General features: G+C 41.6%; 1 protein-coding gene across 2 annotated transcripts in view; it reads left to right on the top strand.

The window, feature by feature from the left end:
* Window positions 1–8009: 8009 nt before the first annotated feature.
* Window positions 8010–23330, top strand: part of rtn1b (reticulon 1b) — a 147020-nt gene continuing 131699 nt past the window's right edge. For both annotated transcript variants that reach the window (XM_060917686.1, XM_060917687.1), the window contains exon 1: window positions 8010–8361. In XM_060917686.1, coding sequence (XP_060773669.1) covers window positions 8193–8361 — 169 coding nt within the window. In that variant the 5' untranslated portion in view covers window positions 8010–8192. The remainder of the gene's footprint in view (window positions 8362–23330) is intronic.

Here is a 23330-nt window from a genome sequence, read left to right on the forward strand (position 1 = left end):
TTGTTAGGTATGCCCAATGTCACCTGAATAAGTAGGAACAGTATACATATTACACTGAGTACAAGCAGGGACTCCGGCAACTAACTATGACAGCATAACTAAAAGGGGAGAGCCAGAAGGTAACACAGGCATGAGGGAGCCCCGGGACATAAAGCAGCAGCCATTGCACCGTCAACAAACTCGAGTGAGCAAGCGAGTGGGGGACTGACAGCATCCATACATCCCATTTTACCAAAACACTCTGTCTGAGGACCCTCCAGATCTACTCCTTTACCTCATAAACACCATTAACAAAAGGCTTGACTAAACAGATATGTTTTCAGCCTAGACTTAAACACTGAGACTGTGTCTGATTCCCGAACACTACTTGGAAGGCTGTTCCATAACTGTGGGGCTTTGTAAGAAAAGGCTCCGCCCCCTGATGTAGCCTTCACTATACGAGGTACCAGCAGATAGCCTGCACCTTTTGATCTAAGTAGGCGTGGCGGGTCATAGAGAACCAGAAGTTCACTCAGGTACTGTGGTGCAAGACGATTCAGTGCTTTAAAGGTCAATAGTAGTACTTTATAATCAATACGAAATTTGATTGGGAGCCAATGCAGTGTGGATAAGACAGGGGTGATGTGGTCATATCTTCTAGTTCTAGTAAGGACTCTTGCTGCTGTATTTTGAACTAACTGGAGCTTGTTTATGCACTTATTGGAACATCCAGACAGTAAGGCATTACAGTAATCCAACCTGGAGGTAACGAAACATGAGCTAGTTTTTCCGTGTCATGTAGTGACATTAAATTTCTTATCTTAGCAATATTTCTGAGATGAAAGAAAGCTATCCAGGTAATGTTATCAATGTGAGTTTCAAATTTAGAGCCACCAATTAGCCTAACCTGCATGTCTTTGGGGGAAACCAGAGCACCCGGAGGAAATTCACTCGGACACCATGCAAACTCCACACAGAAAGGCCCTCGTCAGCCACTGGGCTCGAACCCAGGACCTTCTTGCCGTGAGACGACAGTGCTAGCCACTACACCACCGTGCCGCCCCCTATCAAATCAATGAATACGTTTTTGGATCCTCTTTGGATCTGTCCTATTCTTTCTGATGTCTCATTTCCTAACTCCCTTATTGCCTTCGTTAAAACAGGACTGGACACTGAATCATGATAAAACACTGACTTCTATTCCTTTCTGTGGCACCTTTTCAAACTATTTATGCTGTGTATACTGCTGTCTGGTAGTAGGATATACCAGCATCTCATTGTAAAAGTATTTCCCCCTCATCCAAAAATCATGGAAGATGCAAACATTTGCACCATCAGCCCTGTCAATGCAATGGTTTCCGATTTAACACAAGATGGCGACAGAGCACAAAAATAGGCACAAAAACAGAGCTCATTTTTGGAAAGCTTGAATTCACATGGTAACATTACACGAGGGGTAACTGCTTTAGGCAAGTAATCAGAGTCTAATCAATTTATTACCTTTAATTTCGGCTTTAACACTTCTGTGTTCACTAAAGCCTAATAGCCTATTTGTTCTTCCATCCATCCATTATCTGTAGCCGCTTATCCTGAGCAGGGTCGCGGGTAAGCTGGAGCCTATCCCAGCTGACTATGGGTGAGAGGCAGGGTACACCCTGGACAAGTCACCAGATCATCATAGGGCTGACATATAAAGACAAACAACCATTCACACTCACATTCACACCTACGGTCAATTTAGAGCCACCAATTAGCCTAACTTGTCTTTGGACTGTGGGGGAAACCAGAGAACCCGGAGGAAACCCACACAGACATGGGAAGAACATGCAAACTCCACACAGAAAGGCACCCGTCGGCCAATGGGCTCGAACCTAGAACCTTCTTGCTATGAGGCAACAGTGCTAACCACTACAACACCATGCCGGCCTATTTCTTCTTATTATATTATTTTAAAGACTAAACAATAGCTATGTAGCCCTGTGATGACCTGGCGACTTGTCCAGGGTGTACCCCGCCTTTCGCCCGTAGTCAGCGTCAGCTGGGATAGGCTCCAGCTTGCCTGCGACCCTGTAGAGCAGGATAAAGCGGCTAGAGATAATGAGATGAGATGAGATAATAGCTATGTCATTGGTTCAGTTAGTTTAATTAAATTATGTAGTACAATGCAGTATTCATTGTAAAATGTGCATTATAAATAATTCAAAGCTATAGTGCATTATAAATAAACAATATATACAGTATATCCATCCGTCATCTATAGCCGCTTATCCTGTACAAGGTCACAAGCAAGCTGGAGCCTATCCCAGCTGACTGTGGGTGAGAGGCGGGGTACACCCTGGACAAATCACCAGGTCATCGCAGGGCTAACACAGAGACAAACAACCATTCACACTTACGGTCAATTTAGAGCCACCAATTAGCCTAACCTGCATGTCTTTGGGGGAAACCAGAGCACCCAGAGGAAACTCACACAGACAGAACATGCAAACTCCACAGAGAAAGGCCCTCATCGGCCGCTAGGCTCGAACCTAGGACCTTCTTGCTGTGAGGCAACAGTGCTAACCACCACACCACCATATATACACACACACAATTATTCCATGAAATCGAGTCGTACATGATCTGATAGCCAACGAGGCGTGTTGCACCATGCACGGCAAGATTGAGTGGAGTAACTGTTTTATTCTATCCACATTCACTGGATTTTGAGAAACAGAGCATTTTCATTTTTTACAAATTCGATAAATAAAAACTTTATACAAAACTTCCGACAAAACCATTTCCACTCAGAATGTAAACAAACTGGCGAAATGATAGTAGCACTTTTTGAAAAATGCTATAATAATAATAATTCTTGAAAAATTAAAAAAGATGATCTTACCATCAAATACTTTCATTCCATATTTTGTTGCTTTTTTTGTATTTTGGGGGGGTTTGTTTTCAAGTCGAGTTTTTATTTCGTCTTCAGTTGGTTCAGCAACACGCTCCACCATTTCTATACTCATGGTATATGAGTTGATAGTCTAGAGTAGCCAATCAGAGCACGCGATTGCTGGATTTTGAGAAACAGAGCATTTTCTTTTTTTTTGCAAATTCGATAAATACAAACTTTATACAAAACGTCCGACAAAACCATTTCCGCTCAGAATGTAAACAAACCGGCGGAATGACAGTAGCAATTTGTGAAAAATGCTATAATAATAATAAAAATTCTTGAAATTTTTTAAAAAAGATACGTTCTTACCATCAAATACTTTTATTCCATATTTTGTTGCTTTTTGGGGGGGGGTTGTTTTCGAGTAGAGTTTTTATTTCGTCCTCAGTTGGTTCAGCTACACGCTCCACCATTTCTATACTCATGGTATGGAGCACTTGCATGTGACGTCACAGCCGATCCAGATTGTGACAGATGCCATCTTGTCGGTCAAACGCCATATTTCCGCCTTCTACTTCTGGTTCTACTTCTGGTTTTACTTCTACCTTTTCTTCTGGAAAACCCTACTATATACAATTCTACTACAACAGCTGCGGCTACAAGCTCTCCCTACCTGTGCACGTTTTTTGTTTTTTGTGTGTATTTTTGCGTGTTGTTCGTCTGTACCGGACTTCAATATCCACTACAACCGTATGGACTTACTGGACATGGGTTTCCAGCAGAAAATGACGGTTTGTAGCGATTTCCATCACATGCACAACATTCCGGACGAGATAGCGAGACCAGCGGGGTCTCCGTGGATTGTTATCGGAAGCAAAGCGAAGGAGGCGGCGCCGGGAGCGGAAGCAAAAGCGAGGCTGCAGGCAGAGCCGGCCTGTTGACTAAGCTCAGAAAACAGCCACTCAAACCTCCACTGCTAAGCCTCTATCTCTCCAACGCCAGATCCATGGTAAACAAGACGGATGATTTGGAATTACAGCTGGAATTACCTTATTCTATTCTATAATCGGCTGGTCAGTGCTATACTCAATACTTAAGTGACTTACCCGTCCAATGAGGATTCTTGTTTACAAGATGCCACATCTGAGTCGCTGACAAATCCTGAATTTCTGTAAAGATAACTGTCCAGAGATTGATAAGCATGCAGTGCTTCACCACTGAACAGCGAGGGAAAGTTAATGAGGTAATTATACACGTCTGGGTATTCCGCTGGCAGTTCAAAATCTGGTCGTGAAAACTCCGCCCGGAAAGCCGTAAGGGTCACTAATCTGTAGATCGTTTATTTTAGACATATATCTAGTTATCTGTTCATTAGAAAAATGAGCCGTGTAGTCCGTCAGTTGAAATTGATCCATTCTGTACACGAGTGCAGCAGTATTCAGCGGTGTTTTTTACCGACAAGATGGCGGCTGTGTACTTTCCGGTCACGTGAGTGCAAGATCTCTATATGAGCCGATAGCCTAGTAGTAGAGTAGCCAATCAGAGCACGCAATTGCTCCTATCCAGTGAATGTGGATTGTGTGTGTGTGCGTGTATATATCTCTCATCTCATTATCTCTAGCCACTTTATCCTTCTACAGGGTCGCAGGCAAGCTGGAGCCTATCCCAGCTGACTACGGGCGAAAGGCGGGGTACACCCTGGACAAGTCGCCAGGTCATGACAGGGCTGACACATAGACACAGACAACCATTCACACTCACATTCACACCTACGGTCAATTTAGAGTCACCAGTTAACCTAACCTGCATGTCTTTGGACTGTGGGGGAAACCGGAGCACCCGGAGGAAACCCACGCGGACACGGGGAGAACATGCAAACTCTGCACAGAAAGGCCCTCGCCGGCCCCGGGGCTCGAACCCAGGACCTTCTTGCTGTGAGGCGACAGCGCTAACCACTACACCACCGTGCTGCCTCTGTGTGTGTGTGTATATATATACACACACACACACACACATACATACATACACACACACATACAGTGGCGCTTGAAAGTTTGTGAACCCTTTAGAATTTTCTATATTTCTGCATAAATATGACCTAAAACATCATCAGATTTTCACACAAGTCCTAAAAGTAGATAAAGAGAACCCAGTTAAACAAATGAGATAAAAATGTTATACTTGGTCATTTATTTATTGAGGAAAATGATCCAATATTACATATCTGGGAGTGGCAAAAGTATGTGAACCTCTAGGATTAGCAGTTAATTTGAAGGTGAAATTAGAGTCAGGTGTTTTCAATCAATGGGATGACAATCAGGTGTGAGTGGGCATCCTTGTTTTATTTAAAGAACAGAGATCTATCAAAGTCTGATCTTCACAACACATGTTTGGGGAAATGTATCATGGCACGAACAAAAGAGATTTCTGAGGACCTCAGAAAAAGCGTTGTTGATGCTCATCAGGCTGGAAAAGGTTACAAAACCATCTCTAAAGAGTTTGGACTCCACCAATCCACAATCAGACAGAGTGTGTACAAATGGAGGAAATTCAAGACCATTGTTACCCTCCCCAGGAATGGTTGACCAACAAAGATCACTCCAAGAGCAAGGCGTGCAATAGTTGGCAAGGTCACAAAGGACCCCAGGGTAACTTCTAAGCAACTGAAGGCCTCTCTCACATTGGCTAATGTTAATGTTCATGAGTCCACCATCAGGAGAACACTGAACAACAATGGTGTGCATAGCAGGGTTGCAAGGAGAAATCCACTGCTGTCCAAAAAGAACATTGCTGCTCATCTGGTTTGCTAAAGATCACATGGACAAGCCAGAAGGCGATTGGAAAAATGTTTTGTGGATGGATGAGACCAAACTAGAACTTTTTGGTTTAAATGAGGAGTGTTATGTTTGGAGAAAGGAAAACACTGCATTCCAGCATAACAACCTTATCCCATCTGTGAAACATGGTTGTGGGAGTATCATGGTTTGGGCCTGTTTTGCTGCATCTGGGTCAGGGCGGTTTACCATCATTGATGGAACAATGAATTCTGAATTATACCAGCAAATTCTAAAGGAAAATGTCAGGACATCTGTCCATGAACTGAATCTCAAGAAAAGGTGGGTCATGCAGCAAGACAATGACCCTAAGCACACAAGTCATTCTACCAAAAATGGTTAAAGAAGAATAAAGGTAATGTTTTGGAATGGCCAAGTCAAAGTCCTGACCTTAATCCAATGGAAATGTTGTGGAAGGACCTGAAGGGAGCAGTTCATGTGAGGAAACCCACCAACATCCCAGAGTTGAAGCTGTTCTGTACGGAGGAATGGGCTAAAATTCCTCCAAGCCGGTGTGCAGGACTGATCAACAGTTACCAGAAATGTGTAGTTGCAATTATTGCTGTACAAGGGGGTCACACCAGATATTGAAAGCAAAGGTTCACATACTTTGCCACTCACAGATATGTAATATTGGATCATTTTCCTCAATAAATAAATGACCAAGTATAATATTTTTGTCTCATTTGTTTAACTGGGTTCTCTGTATCTACTTTTAGGACTTGTGTGAAAATCTGATGATGTTTTAGGTCATATTTATGCAGAAATATAGAAAATTCTAAAGGGTTCACAAACTTTCAAGCACCACTGTACATATATATATATATATATATATATATATATATATATATATATATATTAGATTAGATAAAACTTTATTGATCCCTTTGGGAGGGTTCCCTCAGGGAAATTAAGATTCCAGTAGCATCATTGCAGATAAACAGAGAAAAGAAATCGAGGAAAACTTCTAGATAAATTAAAATAAATTAAGTACTTACATATACAAATATAAAAAGAATAAGACATGGGGAAGAGAGGAGGGGGGGGCGACAGGAGAGATATTGCACTTTATATTGCACATTGTCCGGTATTGCTTATTGTTAGGCTAGGCTACTGCTCCTTCCCATCCTCTGTCCTCCTGTTACAGTTGTACAGTCTGATGGCATATATATATATATATATATATATCTCATCTCATTATCTCTAGCCGCTTTATCCTGTTCTACAGGGTCGCAGGCAAGCTGGAGCCTATCCCAGCTGACTACAGGCGAAAGGCGGGGTACACCCTGGACAAGTCGCCAGGTCATCACAGGGCTGACACATAGACACAGACAACCATTCACACTCACATTCACACCTACGGTCAATTTAGAGAAACTAGTTAACCTAACCTGCATGTCTTTGGACTGTGGGGGAAACCGGAGCACCTGGAGGAAACCCACACGGACACGGGGAGAACATGCAAACTCCGCACAGAAAGGCCCTCGCCGGCCCCGGGGCTCGAACCCGGACCTTCTTGCTGTGAGGCGACAGCGCTAACCACTACACCACCGTGCAGCCCATATATATATATATATATATATATATATATATATATATATATATATACACACACACACTACCATTCAAAAGTTTGGGGTCACTTTAAAATGTCCTAATTTTTGAAAGAAATGCGCTGTTCTTTTCAATGAAGATCACTTTAAACTAATCAGAAATGCACTCTATACATTGCTAATGTGGTAAATGACTATTCTAGCTGCAAATGTCTGGTTTTTGGTGCAATATCTCCATAGGTGTATAGAGGCCCATTTCCAGCAACTCTCACTCCAGTGTTCTAATGGTACAATGTGTTTGCTCATTGCCTCAGAAGGCTAATGGATGATTAGAAAACCCTTGTACAATCATGTTAGCACAGCTGAAAACAGTTGAGCTCTTTAGAGAAGCTATAAAACTGACCTTCCTTTGAGCAGATTGAGTTTCTGGAGCATCACATTTGTGGGGTCGATTAAATGCTCAAAATGGCCAGAAAAATGTCGACTATATTTTCTATTCATTTTACAACTTATGGTGGGAAATAAAAGTGTGACTTTTCATGGAAAACACAAAATTGTCTGGGTGTATATATATACACCAGTTTGTTAATCTCAGTAATCTGCCCTCTGTCTCGTGAATCTCTGTATGGAATAAGGTAGTGATGTAGTTTAATTTGAGTACAATGGAGATGAAATAGTATTCGCAGTGTCCTCACAGTAAACAGTTAACAGTGTTTTCATCCTCAGTCCGCGCCCGTCCTAAGCCTCAGACACGATGACGTCATCGTCCAACCATTGAACCGCACGAGCCATTTTCATCGGCGCGTGAGGAAGAGCTCAGCCACAACGCTCGCGCGCTGCTTTGTCATTTTGTCCTCTGTGTGTTTACCGGCTGCTCTGCACACCTCATTCAACAAACAAACAAACAAACAAACAAACAGAATCGGGGTGTCTGAGGCGCATCGCACAGGCATGTCGGTGAAGCCGAGCGACGAACCAGGATCAGAGGGCGGGTGGTCCGGAGATGATCTGGAGAACATGGAGCTGTTCGGGAAGACGGGCCGCTTTGAGGACGCAGAGCGCGAGGACCACCACTCCCACCGTACGCCTCACCCCGTTACCATGGAAACTGCATCTACAGGTAACGTTAATTCTGTGCAGTTTTACTGAATTTGACGCGTTGTACCTCGTGCGCAGCGTTTGTTCAGGCTCATTCTCCTTCCTCACCTCCTCAGAGCTTGTTTTTGTAAAAATCCTCATGAGGTAGCTGGAGAATAACAGCTGCTTCACATCCTAACTTTCTCCCTCACACAGGATGCTTTCAATAACGCAATGAACCTGCGATCTGATTATCCAGAAATTATATTTTGGCGTGTTCTGTCACGTGGAACTTGCTCCTATGGCTAACGAAGTATTGCCTATATTATTTTAGTAGCTGTACTGAACTAACATTTAGAGCAATTCCAGCGTTACGGACGTGACACTTGAACTCAAAATGGCAACAAATGACCCAGTGCATGTTTTATTGTCTCCCAGTATTTAAACAGGTGTTGCATATTTTAAGGCTGTACCATACTGGAGAAGTGATAGAACAAGAACAATTCCCATAGTACATCTAGGGCATGCCAGAAAACGCCAATAAAAGATGCGTTATGGATGTGACAGACAAAGTATCACTTTTCTTGGGTGACTGTACATTTTTATCAAACTCTGTGAAATTGTAAACCTAATGTCGAAATGGAGATATCCATTTGATAGAGGGGTCCAAGGTGAATATTAAAAAAATCTTTGTTTAAAATATTTTGTATTTCATGCAGAGTTTTGGAAGGAAAAGTCAGCGTTATGGATGTGACGAAATTCCGTTACGGATGTGACGCGTCTGAAATAGACATGGCGTATGTTTAGAAAATCAGCAATTTAACCACCATAACCCTTTGAAAAACTCTCTAAATATCAGCTAAAACTATCAAAGTTCTTAAATAATATTTAGGATGGCTATTGTTTTGCTGTTTTGTGGATTTTAGCATACATTTCTGTGGCTTGTGGCAATAATATAGAATTGTACATGATCAAAGTTGATTTTAGCTTGGGTTTTACATTATAAGAAAAAGACTGACAGTGACATATTAGGTTGGTTACAAATTGGTTCAACTTATTCACATCTGTAAAATACAGGCCTAGGTGAGATCTCTGGGAGTGGTTTTGATGTATTACATGTTGCTTTATTTTTGCATGGTGAGGTTGACATTTACATGGAATTGCCCCTTACCCAGTAATATTGTCGTCTGCACTGTGAATCGCCTAACTTTATGTTCTGAGACACTGTATAATCGAAACCGGACCATCACATCCATATGTGGTTCTTCCTGGAACTGTTGCCACAAAGCTGGAAGCACACAGCTGTCTTTGAATGCTGTAGGATTACCGAAATTAAGCAACATGTTCCAGCATGACAATGCCCCTGTGCACAAAGCAAGCCCCATTAAGACACGGTGTGCCAAGGTTGGAGTGGAAGAACTTGAGTGTCCTGCACAGAGCCCTGACCTTAACTTCACTGAACACCTTTGGGATGAACTGAAACACAGACTGCACCCAATATCAGTGCCTGATCTCACGGATGATCACAAATCCCCACAGCAACGCCTCAAAATTTATTAGAAAGCCTTCACAGAAGACTGGAGGTTATTATAACAGCAAAAGGGACTAGATCTAGAATGAGATGTTCGTCGAGTATATATATGAGTGTGATAGTCAGGTGTCCACAAATATATAGTGCAGAACTATGGATGGAGATCGTGTAGTAAATAGTTACTCGGCAGATGTGGCATCAGTGCATTCATTCAGACAAAAACATTGGTTGAGACCTAACATTTAAGATAGGCCTCTTATCCTGGAAGGGAATAGGTGCAGTGTTCTTCTAAATTGGAACAGGCCTAACTTTTATATGTGTATACAACTTGTATTCCTGTATATATGTATAACTTGTATATTCAAGATTAAAACAGGGACTCTGTGTGTGTGTTTCTCTAGTCCTGTGTTCTTTTGTTGGTTGCGAGGAAAAATCCAGCCTCTTAAGTCACTGGATCATATATATAAAGCATGTGGTTGATATTAAAAGTATCAAATTCATGCAGGAATGCAGCAATCCCATTTGTTCCCTTTTTAAAACAATACCAATGTTAAACCCGGCAGCTCTCAGCTGATATCCAAAACTGATCCAGTACCAATATCTTCTTCGTAATGGAGCAGACTGTATGCAAGCTTCTGTTAGCAACACATGAAAACATCACCGGCATAACGGCGGCATGCTGTGAGATAATGTGCACTATGATTACTTGGAAGATCTGTGTCACTGTGCTTCAACTCAAATAATATTCAATCAAATATCAGTCCACTGTTTCAGGCCAGTAGAAGCTTGATATGAATACTTGGAACAAGATCTGATTCCCGATGTTCAGGAAGCTTAATGCAATTAGCTTTAATGTTGTGGTTGTTGTGGATGCTAACAACTTCCATATCTTGGGTTGTTCAAAGGAAATAAAGGCCATTCTTTTCGCAAAAACATTTCACCTTCTGCTTCTCTGTTGTTCTGTGTTGTGAGCTTTGCCGATTGATTTTTTTTAAAAAATTTTTTCTTGTTCGGAGAGGCTCATGGAAATCTAACCTCCATGGAAGTGAAATATCATGCCTTGTTTGCATCTTTTCGCTCACAGGCTCAGGAAGTAATAAATAATGACTTTTTGATCAATGAGCAATAATAAGTGATCCTGTCCTAGAATATGATGATACCTGAGGGCCATCTAAGTATTTTTTATTCAAAAGAATAAGCTTGTTTGTTTGCTTGTTTTAGTAAATTACTGAACACGTTCAGTTCATTTTTGAAACCTGATATTCTCATCTCATTATCTCATCTCATTATCTCTAGCCGCTTTATCCTGTTCTACAGGGTCGCAGGCAAGCTGGAGCCTATCCCAGCTGACTACAGGCGAAAGGCGGGGTACACCCTGGACAAGTCGCCAGGTCATCACAGACCTGATATTGGTTATTTTCTAATTGTGAACGTTTTAAGCTTTCAATTAGGTGCATTCTCTCCATTTTGGGGGCTATTTGGGGCTGGTAATAAATTGTTTCAAAATACCACAACAAAACCGAAAGTCAGATTTATGATCTAAATAAAATATGGGAAGAGATCTTGCAGACTGCTTTTAAAATCTCATGCTGAAGCTGACTAACTGGTGCTAGTTTTTCCACATTGCCTGAAGGGTAATCATGTCCAGTCATGACTTTATAACATTGCTTCTTCTTTCTTTCCACTGCTATCTCCTCTGTCCTGGGTGTTAGTGCTTCTTTAAGACAAGTAATATTTGTGCCTAAAACAACATCAGACTTTGTAACTGAATCTCCAGATAAAAATGTAGATGTCTGTTTATAAAGCCTGTGTTGCTATGTCTGTGCTTTCCTTAGTGCCAAAAAGCACAGATAACTCCTGGAAGTGTGGAAAACAGGAACACTGGTGTTACTAAAGTGGAGCACGTTCAGTTAAAGAAATCACTCTCATCTGTGTTTTGTTTGGAGCTCTAGTTACTGAGTCTAACATTTAACGGTATCACTTTATGCTTACATCATGGTCCTGACTGCATGGCTCTGTCTAATATGACCTTGGATGATTGATTTGTCCTTTCCTGGCTTTTAATACAAGAAATTGCTTCTCTCCACATGGGTTCTTTAATTTCTTTTTCTCACAGATTAGGCAATAACTTACCTTGGGTTCATGATAGATTTCAGTGCTGAATTAAATTCACAACAATTCCATCCAGGTTAGTTATGATCACTGAAATAGTATTTTACTATTAGCTGTTTTAAGGACAGTACCTGTAATGGAGCGTACTTATTTTGTTTGGCTAAAAAGGCGAAGGTAAAGATATTTCTGGTTTGTAATGTAACCTTCAATGACATTTCATGGACTTAGATTCACGAAAACTGAAACGATTTGATAGGTGGGGTTTTGTTTGTGGGGTTTTTTGTTTTGTTTTTTAGTACTGCATATAGATCAGTACTTGATACACTGAGAATTATTACTGGTACAAACTCAAACTGGTGCATGTAGTTTGTTATCGATACTACTTTTAGGGATTTCAATAACTGCTAGGGGAGAGTTGGGATGGAGAGACTTGGGACAGTTTGTATTCTCATAAATTAATTTCAACCAATCAGGTTTTAGATTCCATCAGAAGTTAGATGTTTCCCCTGAGAGTAACCTACTTCCTTTGGAGCCATGAAGCTGGACACTACAGTAAGATCTGTGCAGTTCGATATTTTTGACAAACAAAACTTTGCATTTTCTACTTCGGTCCACTTCTATTCTATGGTGTAATGTGTGCTGGTGAATTGTGGATTTGTTAGGAATTAAAGTCTGTAGTCTAGAGTTCCCATATATAACATTATTTATTAAAATTAAATTCTGGGGGAAAAACACTTAAGAATTTTTTTTTCCCCAAAATGGCCAGATGAGGAGAGTTGGGACAGTTCATGTTACAGGTTTTTTTCTTGTGGTTTACAAATATATAATTTTCTAAAATGTTCGTTAAAAATGTGGGCGTGTACCTGCATGAGGATCAAGCTGATTTCATTCATTCTTGAGAATGGAACTGTTTTGTCTAGTCAGGTTTTGGGTAAACTGACATTCTTCTATCGCTGTACCAGCATTGTGTTCATACAGTTCATACATTACAAGTTTTGAAAATAAATAAAAAAACGGGTAGGCCTAGGTATTTTATTTGTGTTCCATGTCTCCCCGCTATGTCCCAAGTCTCCCAACATAATGTCCCATGTCTCCCTTCAGTGTCTCATGTCTTCTTGTAAAAAATAATGACAGAAAAAGTGAAGCCTGAAGGCCAGTATATGTGCCAAGCTGAGAAACTAATGTTGTGGTAAGAGGGTATAGTAAATGGTCTAATGCAATATGAATGTGATGCTACCTGCAAAGAATTTCGCACAATCTACAAAAGCTGAAAACTTGTCCCAAGTCTCCCCACTCTCCCCATTAATGGACAAAAACAAGCAGACTAATCAGTGGTGGGTTTCCCAAAAGCCTCTTAATGCTAAGAACATCTTAACTTGGAGAGCGAGTGTTCATTGTGCTGCTCGCTCTACCATTTAACGATGATCTTTGTGCTACGATGCTTTTGGGAAACTCGGCACAGTTTGGTTACTCAGGAATTGAGAAATTCCATTAAAGTAGTATACATACACTGTAAAAAAAAATCTTGTCAAATTTACAGTGAAAAACTGGCAGCTGTGGTTGCCATTTTTTCACCGTAAAAAATACAGTGACAGTTTATATGGCTTTACGGTAAGGTATATCAACACTTGTAAAAACAACAGTTTGAAAATGTTCAATTTTATAGGTATTCAATGTACAATAATCAGTACATAACTGTTAATTTTACGGATATTCATTGTACAATAAACAATGATTCAAAATGATGGTTACAAGCAATGATCTACTAGACAGATATATATTTTTTTAGAATTTTTTTACCTTTATTGGATAGGACAGTGCAGAGACAGGAAATGAGCTGGAGAGAGAGACGGGGAGGGATCTGGAAATGACCTCAGGTCAGAATCGAACCCGGGTCACCGGATTCATGGCATGACGCCTTAGTTGACTGAGCCACGACGGTGTGCATGTTTTTATTTTTTTTAACAGGGCAATGATGTAATTTTAACTATCACATTCTGTTTTAGTATTACAGTTTGTCTGTGTTTAAACTACAACAATTTGTAAATTCTACAAAAAAAAAATGATCAACATATTCTTACTGTTAAATTAACAGTGGTATTTGGTGAGGAGTTTTACAGTATATTGATGTAAATTACACACTGCTTCATTGTTTTTGTATTTACAGTTTTTTTTTTATGTCATGATTTTACATAAATTCACTGTTAATTCTACGGACATTTTTTACAGTGTAAACAAGCCATTGATATCGTTAAGCTAAGTAAATAACATTAGATTATAGAGACATAGTATATATGATTGCCGCTGCCTCTTCATTGCAGTTGCATGATACAGTTTACCATGAAGCACGAAGATTTATCACAAATTCTAAGTTCATTAGTCATCATTGCACTCTTTAGAAGAAAGTTGGTTGGCCTAGCCCAGTGAGCTGCAGATTGACTCATTGGAACATTTTCATTTGTAAAACCATATTAGGGCAGCTCCCTTCTTACCTGTGTATGCACATTATTCCTCAAAGTAACAGTAATTATACAGTGCTCAGCGTAAATGAGTGCACCCCCTTTGAAAAGTAACATTTTAAACAATATCTCAATGAACACAAAGAATTTCCAAAATGTTGACAAGACAAAGTTTAATATAACATCTGTTTAACTTATAACAGGAAAGTAAGGCTAATAACATAACTTAGATTACACATTTTTCAGTTTTACTCAAATTAGGGTGGTGCAGAAATGAGTACACCCCACAACAAAAACTACTACATCTAGTACTTTGTATGGCCTCCATGATTTTTAATGACAGCACCAAGTCTTCTAGGCATGGAATGAACAAGTTGGCGACATTTTGCAACATCAATCTTTTTCCATTCTTCAACAATGACCTCTTTTAGTGACTGGATGCTGGATGGAGAGTGATGCTCAACTTGTCTCTTCAGAATTCCCCATAGGTGTTCGATTGGGTTCAGATCAGGAGACATACTTGGCCACTGAATCACTTTCACCCTGTTCTTCTTCAGAAATCCAACAGTGGCCTTAGATGTGTGTTTAGTCATGTTGGAAAAGTGCACGATGACCAAGGGCACGGAGTGATGGTAGCATCTTCTCTTTCAGTATAGAGCAATACATCTGTGAATTCATGATGCCATCAATGAAATGCAGCTCCCCGACACCAGCAGCACTCATGCAGCCCCACATAAGGACACTGCCACCACCATGTTTCACTGTAGGCACCATGCATTTTTCTTTGTATTCCTCACCTTTGCGACACCATACAGTTTTGAAGCCATCAGTTCCAAAAACATTTATCTTGGTCTCATCACTCCAGAGTATAGAGTGCCAGTAGTCTTCATCTTTGTCAGCATGGGCCCTGGCAAACTCTAGGTGGGCTTTTTTGTGCCTGGGCTTTAGGAGAGGCTTCTTTCGTGGACGGCATCCATGCATGCCATTCCTCTGCAGTGTACGTCGTATTGTGTCACAGGAAATAGTCACCCCAGTTTGGCTTTCTATTTCTTTAGATAACTGCAGTGAACTTGCATGCTGATTTTCTTCAACCCTTCGCATCAGAAGACGCTCCTGTCGAGGTGTTAACTAACGTGGATGACCTGGATGTCTCTGTGAGATGGTTGCAGTTCCATCTTTCTTAAATTTTTGTACCACTTTTGCTACAGTATTCTGATTGATAAGTAAAGCTTTCCTGATCATCTTGTAGCCTTCACCTTTGTGGTGTAAAGAAATTTTCTTTGGGGAATTCTGAAGAGACAAGTTCAGCATCACTCTCCATCCATCATCCAGTCACTAAAAGAGGTCATTGTTGAAGAATGGAAAAAGATTGATGTTGCAAAATGTCGCCAACTTGTTCATTCCATGCCTAGAAGACTTGGTGCTGTCATTAAAAATCATGGAGGCCATACAAAGTACTAGATGTAGTAGTTTTTGTTGTGGGGTGTACTCATTTTTACACCACCCTAATTTGAGTAAAACTGAAAAATGTGTAATCTAAGTTATATTATTAACCTTACTTTCCTGTTATAAGTTAAACAGATGTTATATTAAACTTTGTCTTGTCAACATTTTGGAAATTGTTTGTGTTCATTAAGATATTGTTTAAAATGTTACTTTTCAAAGGGGGTGGACTCATTTACGCTGAGCACTGTATTTCATTAATTGAGCCAAGTGGTGGAAATTTAAAAGCGGTTGGACATCCGAAGGAGTTTAGGGAAGAAATGAGACGAGCATTGATTGGTAATGGAAGTCTGCCAGAAGATTAGGATACTACTGTTATACTAGTAAGAGAGGCTGCAAGGAAGGTGCTAGGGTGATCATTGAGAAGGAGGAAGGAAGACAAGGAGACATGGTGGTGGAACAAAGAAGTGCAGGAAATGATAAAAGAGAAGAGGCTAGCAAAGAAGAATTGGGATGATCAGAGAGATGAGGAAAGCAGGCGGTTATACAGAGAGACGAGACAGAAGGCAAAAAGAGCGGTAGCGAAGCCAAAAGCAGATGCATACCAGGAGTTGTACGAAAGACTGGAGACCAAAGAAGGAGAGAAAGACCTGTACAGACTAGCTAGGCAGAGAAACAGGGAAGCGAGGGATGTACAGCAGGTAAGAGTGATGAAAGATGGAAATGGAAATGTGTTGACAAAGAGAGTGTATTAAGAAGGTGGAAAGAGTACTTTGAGGATTTATTAAATGAGGAGAATCCAAGAGAGAAAAGGTCAGATTTGTTGAAGACAGCAAATCAGGAAGCAGAGTTGGTTAGTAAGGATGAGGTGAGGGCAGCCATGAAAAGAATGAAGACTGGGAAAGCAGTCGGACCAGATGGTACCCCGATTGAGGCTTAGAGATGTTTGGGTGAGACGGCTGTGAAGTTCCTAACGAGTTTGTTTGTTTGTTTGTTTGTTTGTTTGTTTGTTTGTTTGTTTAATAAGAGCCTAGAGAATGAGAAAATGCCGAATGAATGGAGAGTGTGCTAATCCCAGTATACTATATATAATATATATAAGGGAGATGTACAGAGCTGCAGTAATTACAGGGGGATAAAATTGATGAGCCACACCATGAAGTTATGGGAAAGGGTATTGGAGGCGAGATTGAGAAGAGAGGTAGCAATCTGTGAACGGCAGTACGGGTTTATGCCAAGGAAGAGCACGTCGGATGCAATTTTTGCTTTAAGAATGTTAATGGAGAAGTATAGGGAAGGCCAGAGAAAGCTACATCGTGTGTTTGTAGACCTGAAGAAGGCATACGATAGAGTGCCGAGAGATGAGTTATGGTATTGTATGAAAAAGTGTGGAGTGAATGAGAAGTATATCAGAGTGGTGCAAGACATGTATGAGAACAGTGAAACAGCAGTGAGGTGTGCAGTTGGAACGACTGAATGGTTCAAGGTGAAGGTGGGACTCCATCAAGGATCTGCTGTGAGTCCTTTCTTGTTTGCCATAGTGATGGATAGCTTGACGGACGAAGTGAGGCAAGAGTCACCATGGAACATGATGTTTGCGGATGATATTGTGATATGTGGTGAAAGTAGAAAGGAGGTTGAGCTGGGTTTGGAGAGATGGAGGGATGCATTGGAACGAAGAGAAATGAAGGTGAGCAGCAGCAAAACAGAATACATGTGCATCAATGAGAATGGGGATGAGAGTGGAGTGAAGATGCAAGGAGTAGACGTAAAGAAAGTTGGTGAATTCAAGTACCTGGGGTCAACTGTGCAGGAAAATGGGGGCTGCGATAGTGAGGTGAGAAAGAGAGTGCAGGCAGGGCGGAGCAGTTGGAGAAGGATTTTGGGAGTCGTTTGTGATAGGAAAGTCCCAGCAAAAGTGAAAGGTAAGATGTATAAGACAGTAGTGAGACCAGCTGTGATGTATGGATTGGAGACCGTACCCTTAACGAAGAGACAGGAGGCAAAGTTGGAGGTGGCAGAGTTGAGGATGTTAAGGTTTGCGATGGGAGTGACAAGGTTGGACAGGATAAGGAACGAGCACATCAGAGGGACAGCAGATGAGACTGAGATGGTATGGGCACATCCTGAGAAGAGATGCAGAGCATGTTGGAAGGAGAATGTTGAGGATGGAGCTGCCAGGCACACGAAAACGAGGAAGGCCAAAGAGGAGATACATGGATGTGGTGAGAGAGGACATGAAAGTGGCAGGTGTGGTAGAGAAGAATGCGGAAGACAGGGAGCAATGGAGACGAAATATCCTCTGTGGCGACCCCTAATCGCTAATCGGGAGCAACCAGAAGAAGAAGAATTGAGCCAAAGGTTCGTATAGAGTTCAGGATCTCATTATCTCTCTAGCCGCTTTATCCTTCTACAGGGTCGCAGGCAAGCTGGAGCCTATCCCAGCTGACTACGGGCAAAAGGCGGGGTACACCCTGGACAAGTCACCAGGTCATCACAGGGCTGACACATAGACACAGACAACCATTCACACCTACGGTCAATTTAGAGTCACCAGTTAACCTAACCTGCATGTCTTTGGACTGTGGGGGAAACCGGAGCACCCGGAGGAAACCCACACGGACACGGGGAGAACATGCAAACTCCACACAGAAAGGCCCTCGCCGGCCCCGGGGCTTGAACCCAGGACCTTCTTGCTGTGAGGCGACAGCGCTAACCACTACACCACCGTGCCGCCGAGTTCAGGATAAAGACCTTTAAATTATCTGTTCCTGCTTCTTGGAATGATCTCCAAAATTGTTTTAGATTAAAGCTAGACGGCCTTTCGATTTCATAAAATCAGTGAAATTTAGCTCCCTCTGAAATTTGGTTATTGTGATGTGTTTATTTCTGTAATATCTCACAAAATATCAGGCCATTCTGTAGCTGGGAAGTTATTTAAGTTGAGGGGATTCTCTCGCAAATAATGTGCTTGAAATCACTCTCTTTGCACAGTCAAGCAGACAGAGGAAGTCCGGTGTGCGCATGTGCAGGTTTACCTTCTTTCTTCCTCTTCATCATCATCATCAACAACAACTTCTGGGTTTTACAGCAGCTGGCATCCACAGTGTTGCATTACTGCCATCTACAGGTTTACCTTGACCGTGCATTGACGATTACATCATTCTGTCGCTAAATGAACAGCTGATCACACCGAGGTGCTCGCTGACCGCTGATATTTATTAGTTTGGTCCTGCGTTTCCTTTCCTTTGCAACATAACGTCTTTTCTTCTCGCTTTCCATTACTGTAGTCGGTCTTTCACGTTTCATTTGCATACTCGTGTCCTCCATTTTTCTCTCCTGTTTCAAATTTGTATCCCACAATGCCTTGCACGACCAGGGAAAGCCCACCACATGATGCATGACGTAGTAGCTCGAATCGGGTCATGGTGAAGCAGGAAAAAAATAGCGGAGAATTTAGGGCAACGTGGCTCTAAATTCATTAATTGTTCTATTTAAAAATAACTAATTAAATTGGAAGTCTGTGATTCAAATTCAGCAGCTTTCGGTCCACTAAACAAAAATAATTGTGTGTCAGGGAAAATTCTTTTTCTGACCTACACTTAAAATCTGAAAGGCAGTCTAGCTTTAAAGGAGTTTATAACTTTTAGATGAATTTAAAGCTATGGTTAAAGATCTGGAATTTATCAGAACTGGGGACTGTCACTGTGCTTTTTGATTATTGCATGATTTAGTTATATCTGCATCTTTTCAGTTTGCATGCATACATGTGTTTTGGTGGGGTTGTTTTGTTTTTTGTTTGTTTGTTTGTTTGTTTGTTTGTTTTGTTAATTACGTGTTTTATACGAGTCATTGTCTGTAACAGGAATTTCCGATTCTTTCTTGGCCAGGTCTCTCTTGCAAAAGATATTTTAAATCTCAAGAGACTAACCTGGCTAAATAAAGGTTAAAATAAAATACATAACAAAACATGAACTCACAATGACTTCCAAAATGTTAGATGATTCTTATAGGAGTTTCCTATCTGAATGATGTATAGGCTAGTTCCGGAGTTCCTGAAGCTGAGACGAGGATAAGAAAACGCCCACAAATTATGTTTATCAGGTCAAGGTTAGCTATCATGGTCTAATGAGAAAATATGAGCAAAATTATGAGCAGTTCATGTATGTAGTCATGAGTTTATAGAGAGAGTAGGAGCTTCTAGAGAGAAATATAAATCTATAAGCAGATATATCTGCAAATCCTCATACATATAAAGTTCCATTACAAGCGTTTAGCAGATGCTCTTATCCAGAGTGACATACAACATACCCAGAGCAGTTGGGGGTGAGGTGCCTTGCTCAAGGGCACTTCAGCTATGCCTGTTGGTCCAAGGAATTGAACCAGCAACATTTTGGGCCCAAAGCTGCTTCTCTAACCATCAGGCCACGGCTTCCCCTGAAGTGCACAGAATATGAGAGATAACAAGATTAACTGTGAGGTACTGCTCACTTGCGTATGCCCCCTGCTCTCGCTTATATCAGAATGCAAGCAATTGAAGGAATAGGGCACTTATTATGAATGTTGACTTCAACAAATAATTAACCCTGAAACAAGTAAGTAAAGAGCAGTGTCTCTCCCCAGGGATTTCAAATAGCATCCTGGTAAACTGTCATTTTGAAATAGCATTTTGCTTCTTGAAATCGCGTCAAAATCCACCCTATATGTTTAGTAAATACATTCAGTCGGTAAACAGGAAGTCGATATGCGACAGACCTGAAAACGGTATACACGGTCTAGAACCCCAAGCTGAAGCTCTGTACCAAATATCAAGCAGTTGTGATTTGTAGTTGCTGAGAAAATTGATACGAAAATTTTGTAAATCCAGCCTATATGTTTCGTAAATGCATTCAGTCAGTAAACATGAAGTTGATATGCGACAGACCTGAAAACGGTATACACGATACAGAACCCCAAGCTGAAGTTTGGTACCAAGTACCAAGTGGCTATGATTTGTGGTTGCTGAGGAAAAGGGTGTTTCAGACAGACAGAAATACGGAGATATGGACGGCTGGATGGACAGAGGTAAACCAGTATACCCCCTCCTTTGGAGTGGGGGTATAAATATGACTGATTGGAGTTTCACTGTGAATGTGCAGCACAGTTAGTAGCTAGGAATGAAACTCACATGAACAGGGAACATTTACAGTAAACTGTTCTCTCAGTTAGTTTGTGTTGCTGTCAACCTGTAATTATTTTCAAGCTAGAAATAAGGCTTAATAATAGGCTATGATTTATTTAAGGCTTCTGTGCATAAAAACAATCTCTACAAATGATTGTCTTTCATATTGCAAAATAGCATGTGTTTTACAATATTTCGGTTTTACATTAATGAATGTGTAACCTGAGACACTTCTTTCAAAAAAAGTGCAAAATATATGCTTTCATTTTGTACCCACAGTGCAAATCACAACAATAGTATGCACAAATTAATATAACTGAAGAGCATGTATTAAATATATGGAAGTCTTTTCCACCAGTTAAAGACAGAATTACAAATCTTACTTAATATACATAAGTCTGAAGAATGAGTATGGTTACAAAGAGTCTTAAAATAACGGCTTATTTTTGCTGTGAGTCTTACACTCACCGGCCACTTTTTTAGGAACACCCATACATCTGCTGTTTTATGCAGTTATCTAATCAGCCAGTCCCTTGACAGCAGCACATCTCATCTCATCTCATCTCATTATCTCTAGCCGCTTTATCCTGCTCCACAGGGTCGCAGGCAAGCTGGAGCCTATCCCAGCTGACTACGGGCGAAAGGCGGGGTACACCCTGGACAAGTCGCCAGGTCATCACAGGGCTGACACATAGACACAGACAACCATTCACACTCACATTCACACCTACGGTCAATTTAGAGTCACCAGTTAACCTAACCTGCATGTCTTTGGACTGTGGGGGAAACCGGAGCACCCGGAGGAAACCCACGCGGACACGGGGAGAACATGCAAACTCCGCACAGAAAGGCCCTCGACGACCACGGGGCTCGAACCCGGACCTTCTTGCTGTGAGGCGACAGCGCTAACCACTACACCACCGTGCCGCCCTGACAGCAGCACAATGTATAAAATCATCCCTCCATTATCCATAACCACTTATCCTGTGCAGGGTCACAGGCAAGCTGGAGCCTATTCCAGCTGACTAAGGGCAAGAGGCAGGTTAGACCCCTGACACATAGAGACAAACAACCATTCACACTCACACCTACAGTGAATTTAGACTGTGGGGGGAAACCAGAGCATGCAGAGGAAACCCACGCAGACATGGGGAGAACATGCAAACTCCGCACAGAAAGGCCCCCCATCAGCCACTGGGCTCGAACCCAGAACCTTCTTGCTGTGAGGCAACCATGCTAACCACTACACCACCATATAATATCATGCAGATACAAATCAAGAGCTTCAGTTAATGTTCACTTCAAGCATCAGAATGGGAAAAATTGTGATCTCTCTAACTTTCACTGTGGTATGGGTGTTGGTGCCAGATGGACTGGTTTGAGTATTTTAGAAATGGCTGATCTCGTGGGGTTTTCACACACAACAATCTCTAGAGTTTACACAGAATGGTGCGAAAACCAAAAAACATTGCGTGAGCAACAGTTCTGTCAGAGGAAACGCCTTGTTGATAAGAGAGGTCAGAGGAAAATGGCCAGATTGACTTGAGCTGCCAGGAAGGATATAGTAACTCATAGCAACTCTTTATAACCATGGTGAGCAGAAAAGTATCTCAGCATGCAACAGCAGAAGACCACATTGTATTCCACCCCTGCCAGCCAAGAACAGGCATCTTAGAATCAAGAACAAGTTCCTAAGAAAGTGGCCGGTGAGTGTAAATTAGATATGCGCTACACATTCACATCTCTCATCCCAACAGAACCTTTACAAATTTTAATTCACATTTAGCCCACTAACATCATACATGGGCGGCACGGTGGTGTAGTGGTTAGCGCTGTCGCCTCACAGCAAGAAGGTCCGGGTTCGAGCCCCGTGGCCGGCGAGGGCCTTTCTGTGCGGAGTTTGCATGTTCTCCCCGTGTCCGCGTGGGTTTCCTCCGGGTGCTCTGGTTTCCCCCACAGTCCAAAGACATGCAGGTTAGGTTAACTGGTGACTCTAAATTGACCGTAGGTGTGAATGTGAGTGTGAATGGTTGTCTGTGTCTATGTGTCAGCCCTGTGATGACCTGGCGACTTGTCCAGGGTGTACCCTGCCTTTCGCCCGTAGTCAGCTGGGATAGGCTCCAGCTTGCCTGCGACCCTGTAGAACAGGATAAAGCGGCTAGAGATAATGAGATGAGATATTGTTTTTGACATGTCTCGCCAACTTTTAACCTTTGAGGTTCAGTTTTTAGTTTGACTCTTCTCCGAATTCTCTGTGGTTGTTGGGAACAAACCGTACACACTGTGGAAAGGTTATGCTAAATTGC

This window comes from Neoarius graeffei, chromosome 3 (genome assembly GCF_027579695.1).
Source record: "Neoarius graeffei isolate fNeoGra1 chromosome 3, fNeoGra1.pri, whole genome shotgun sequence".
Taxonomy (NCBI): Eukaryota; Metazoa; Chordata; class Actinopteri; order Siluriformes; family Ariidae; genus Neoarius; species Neoarius graeffei.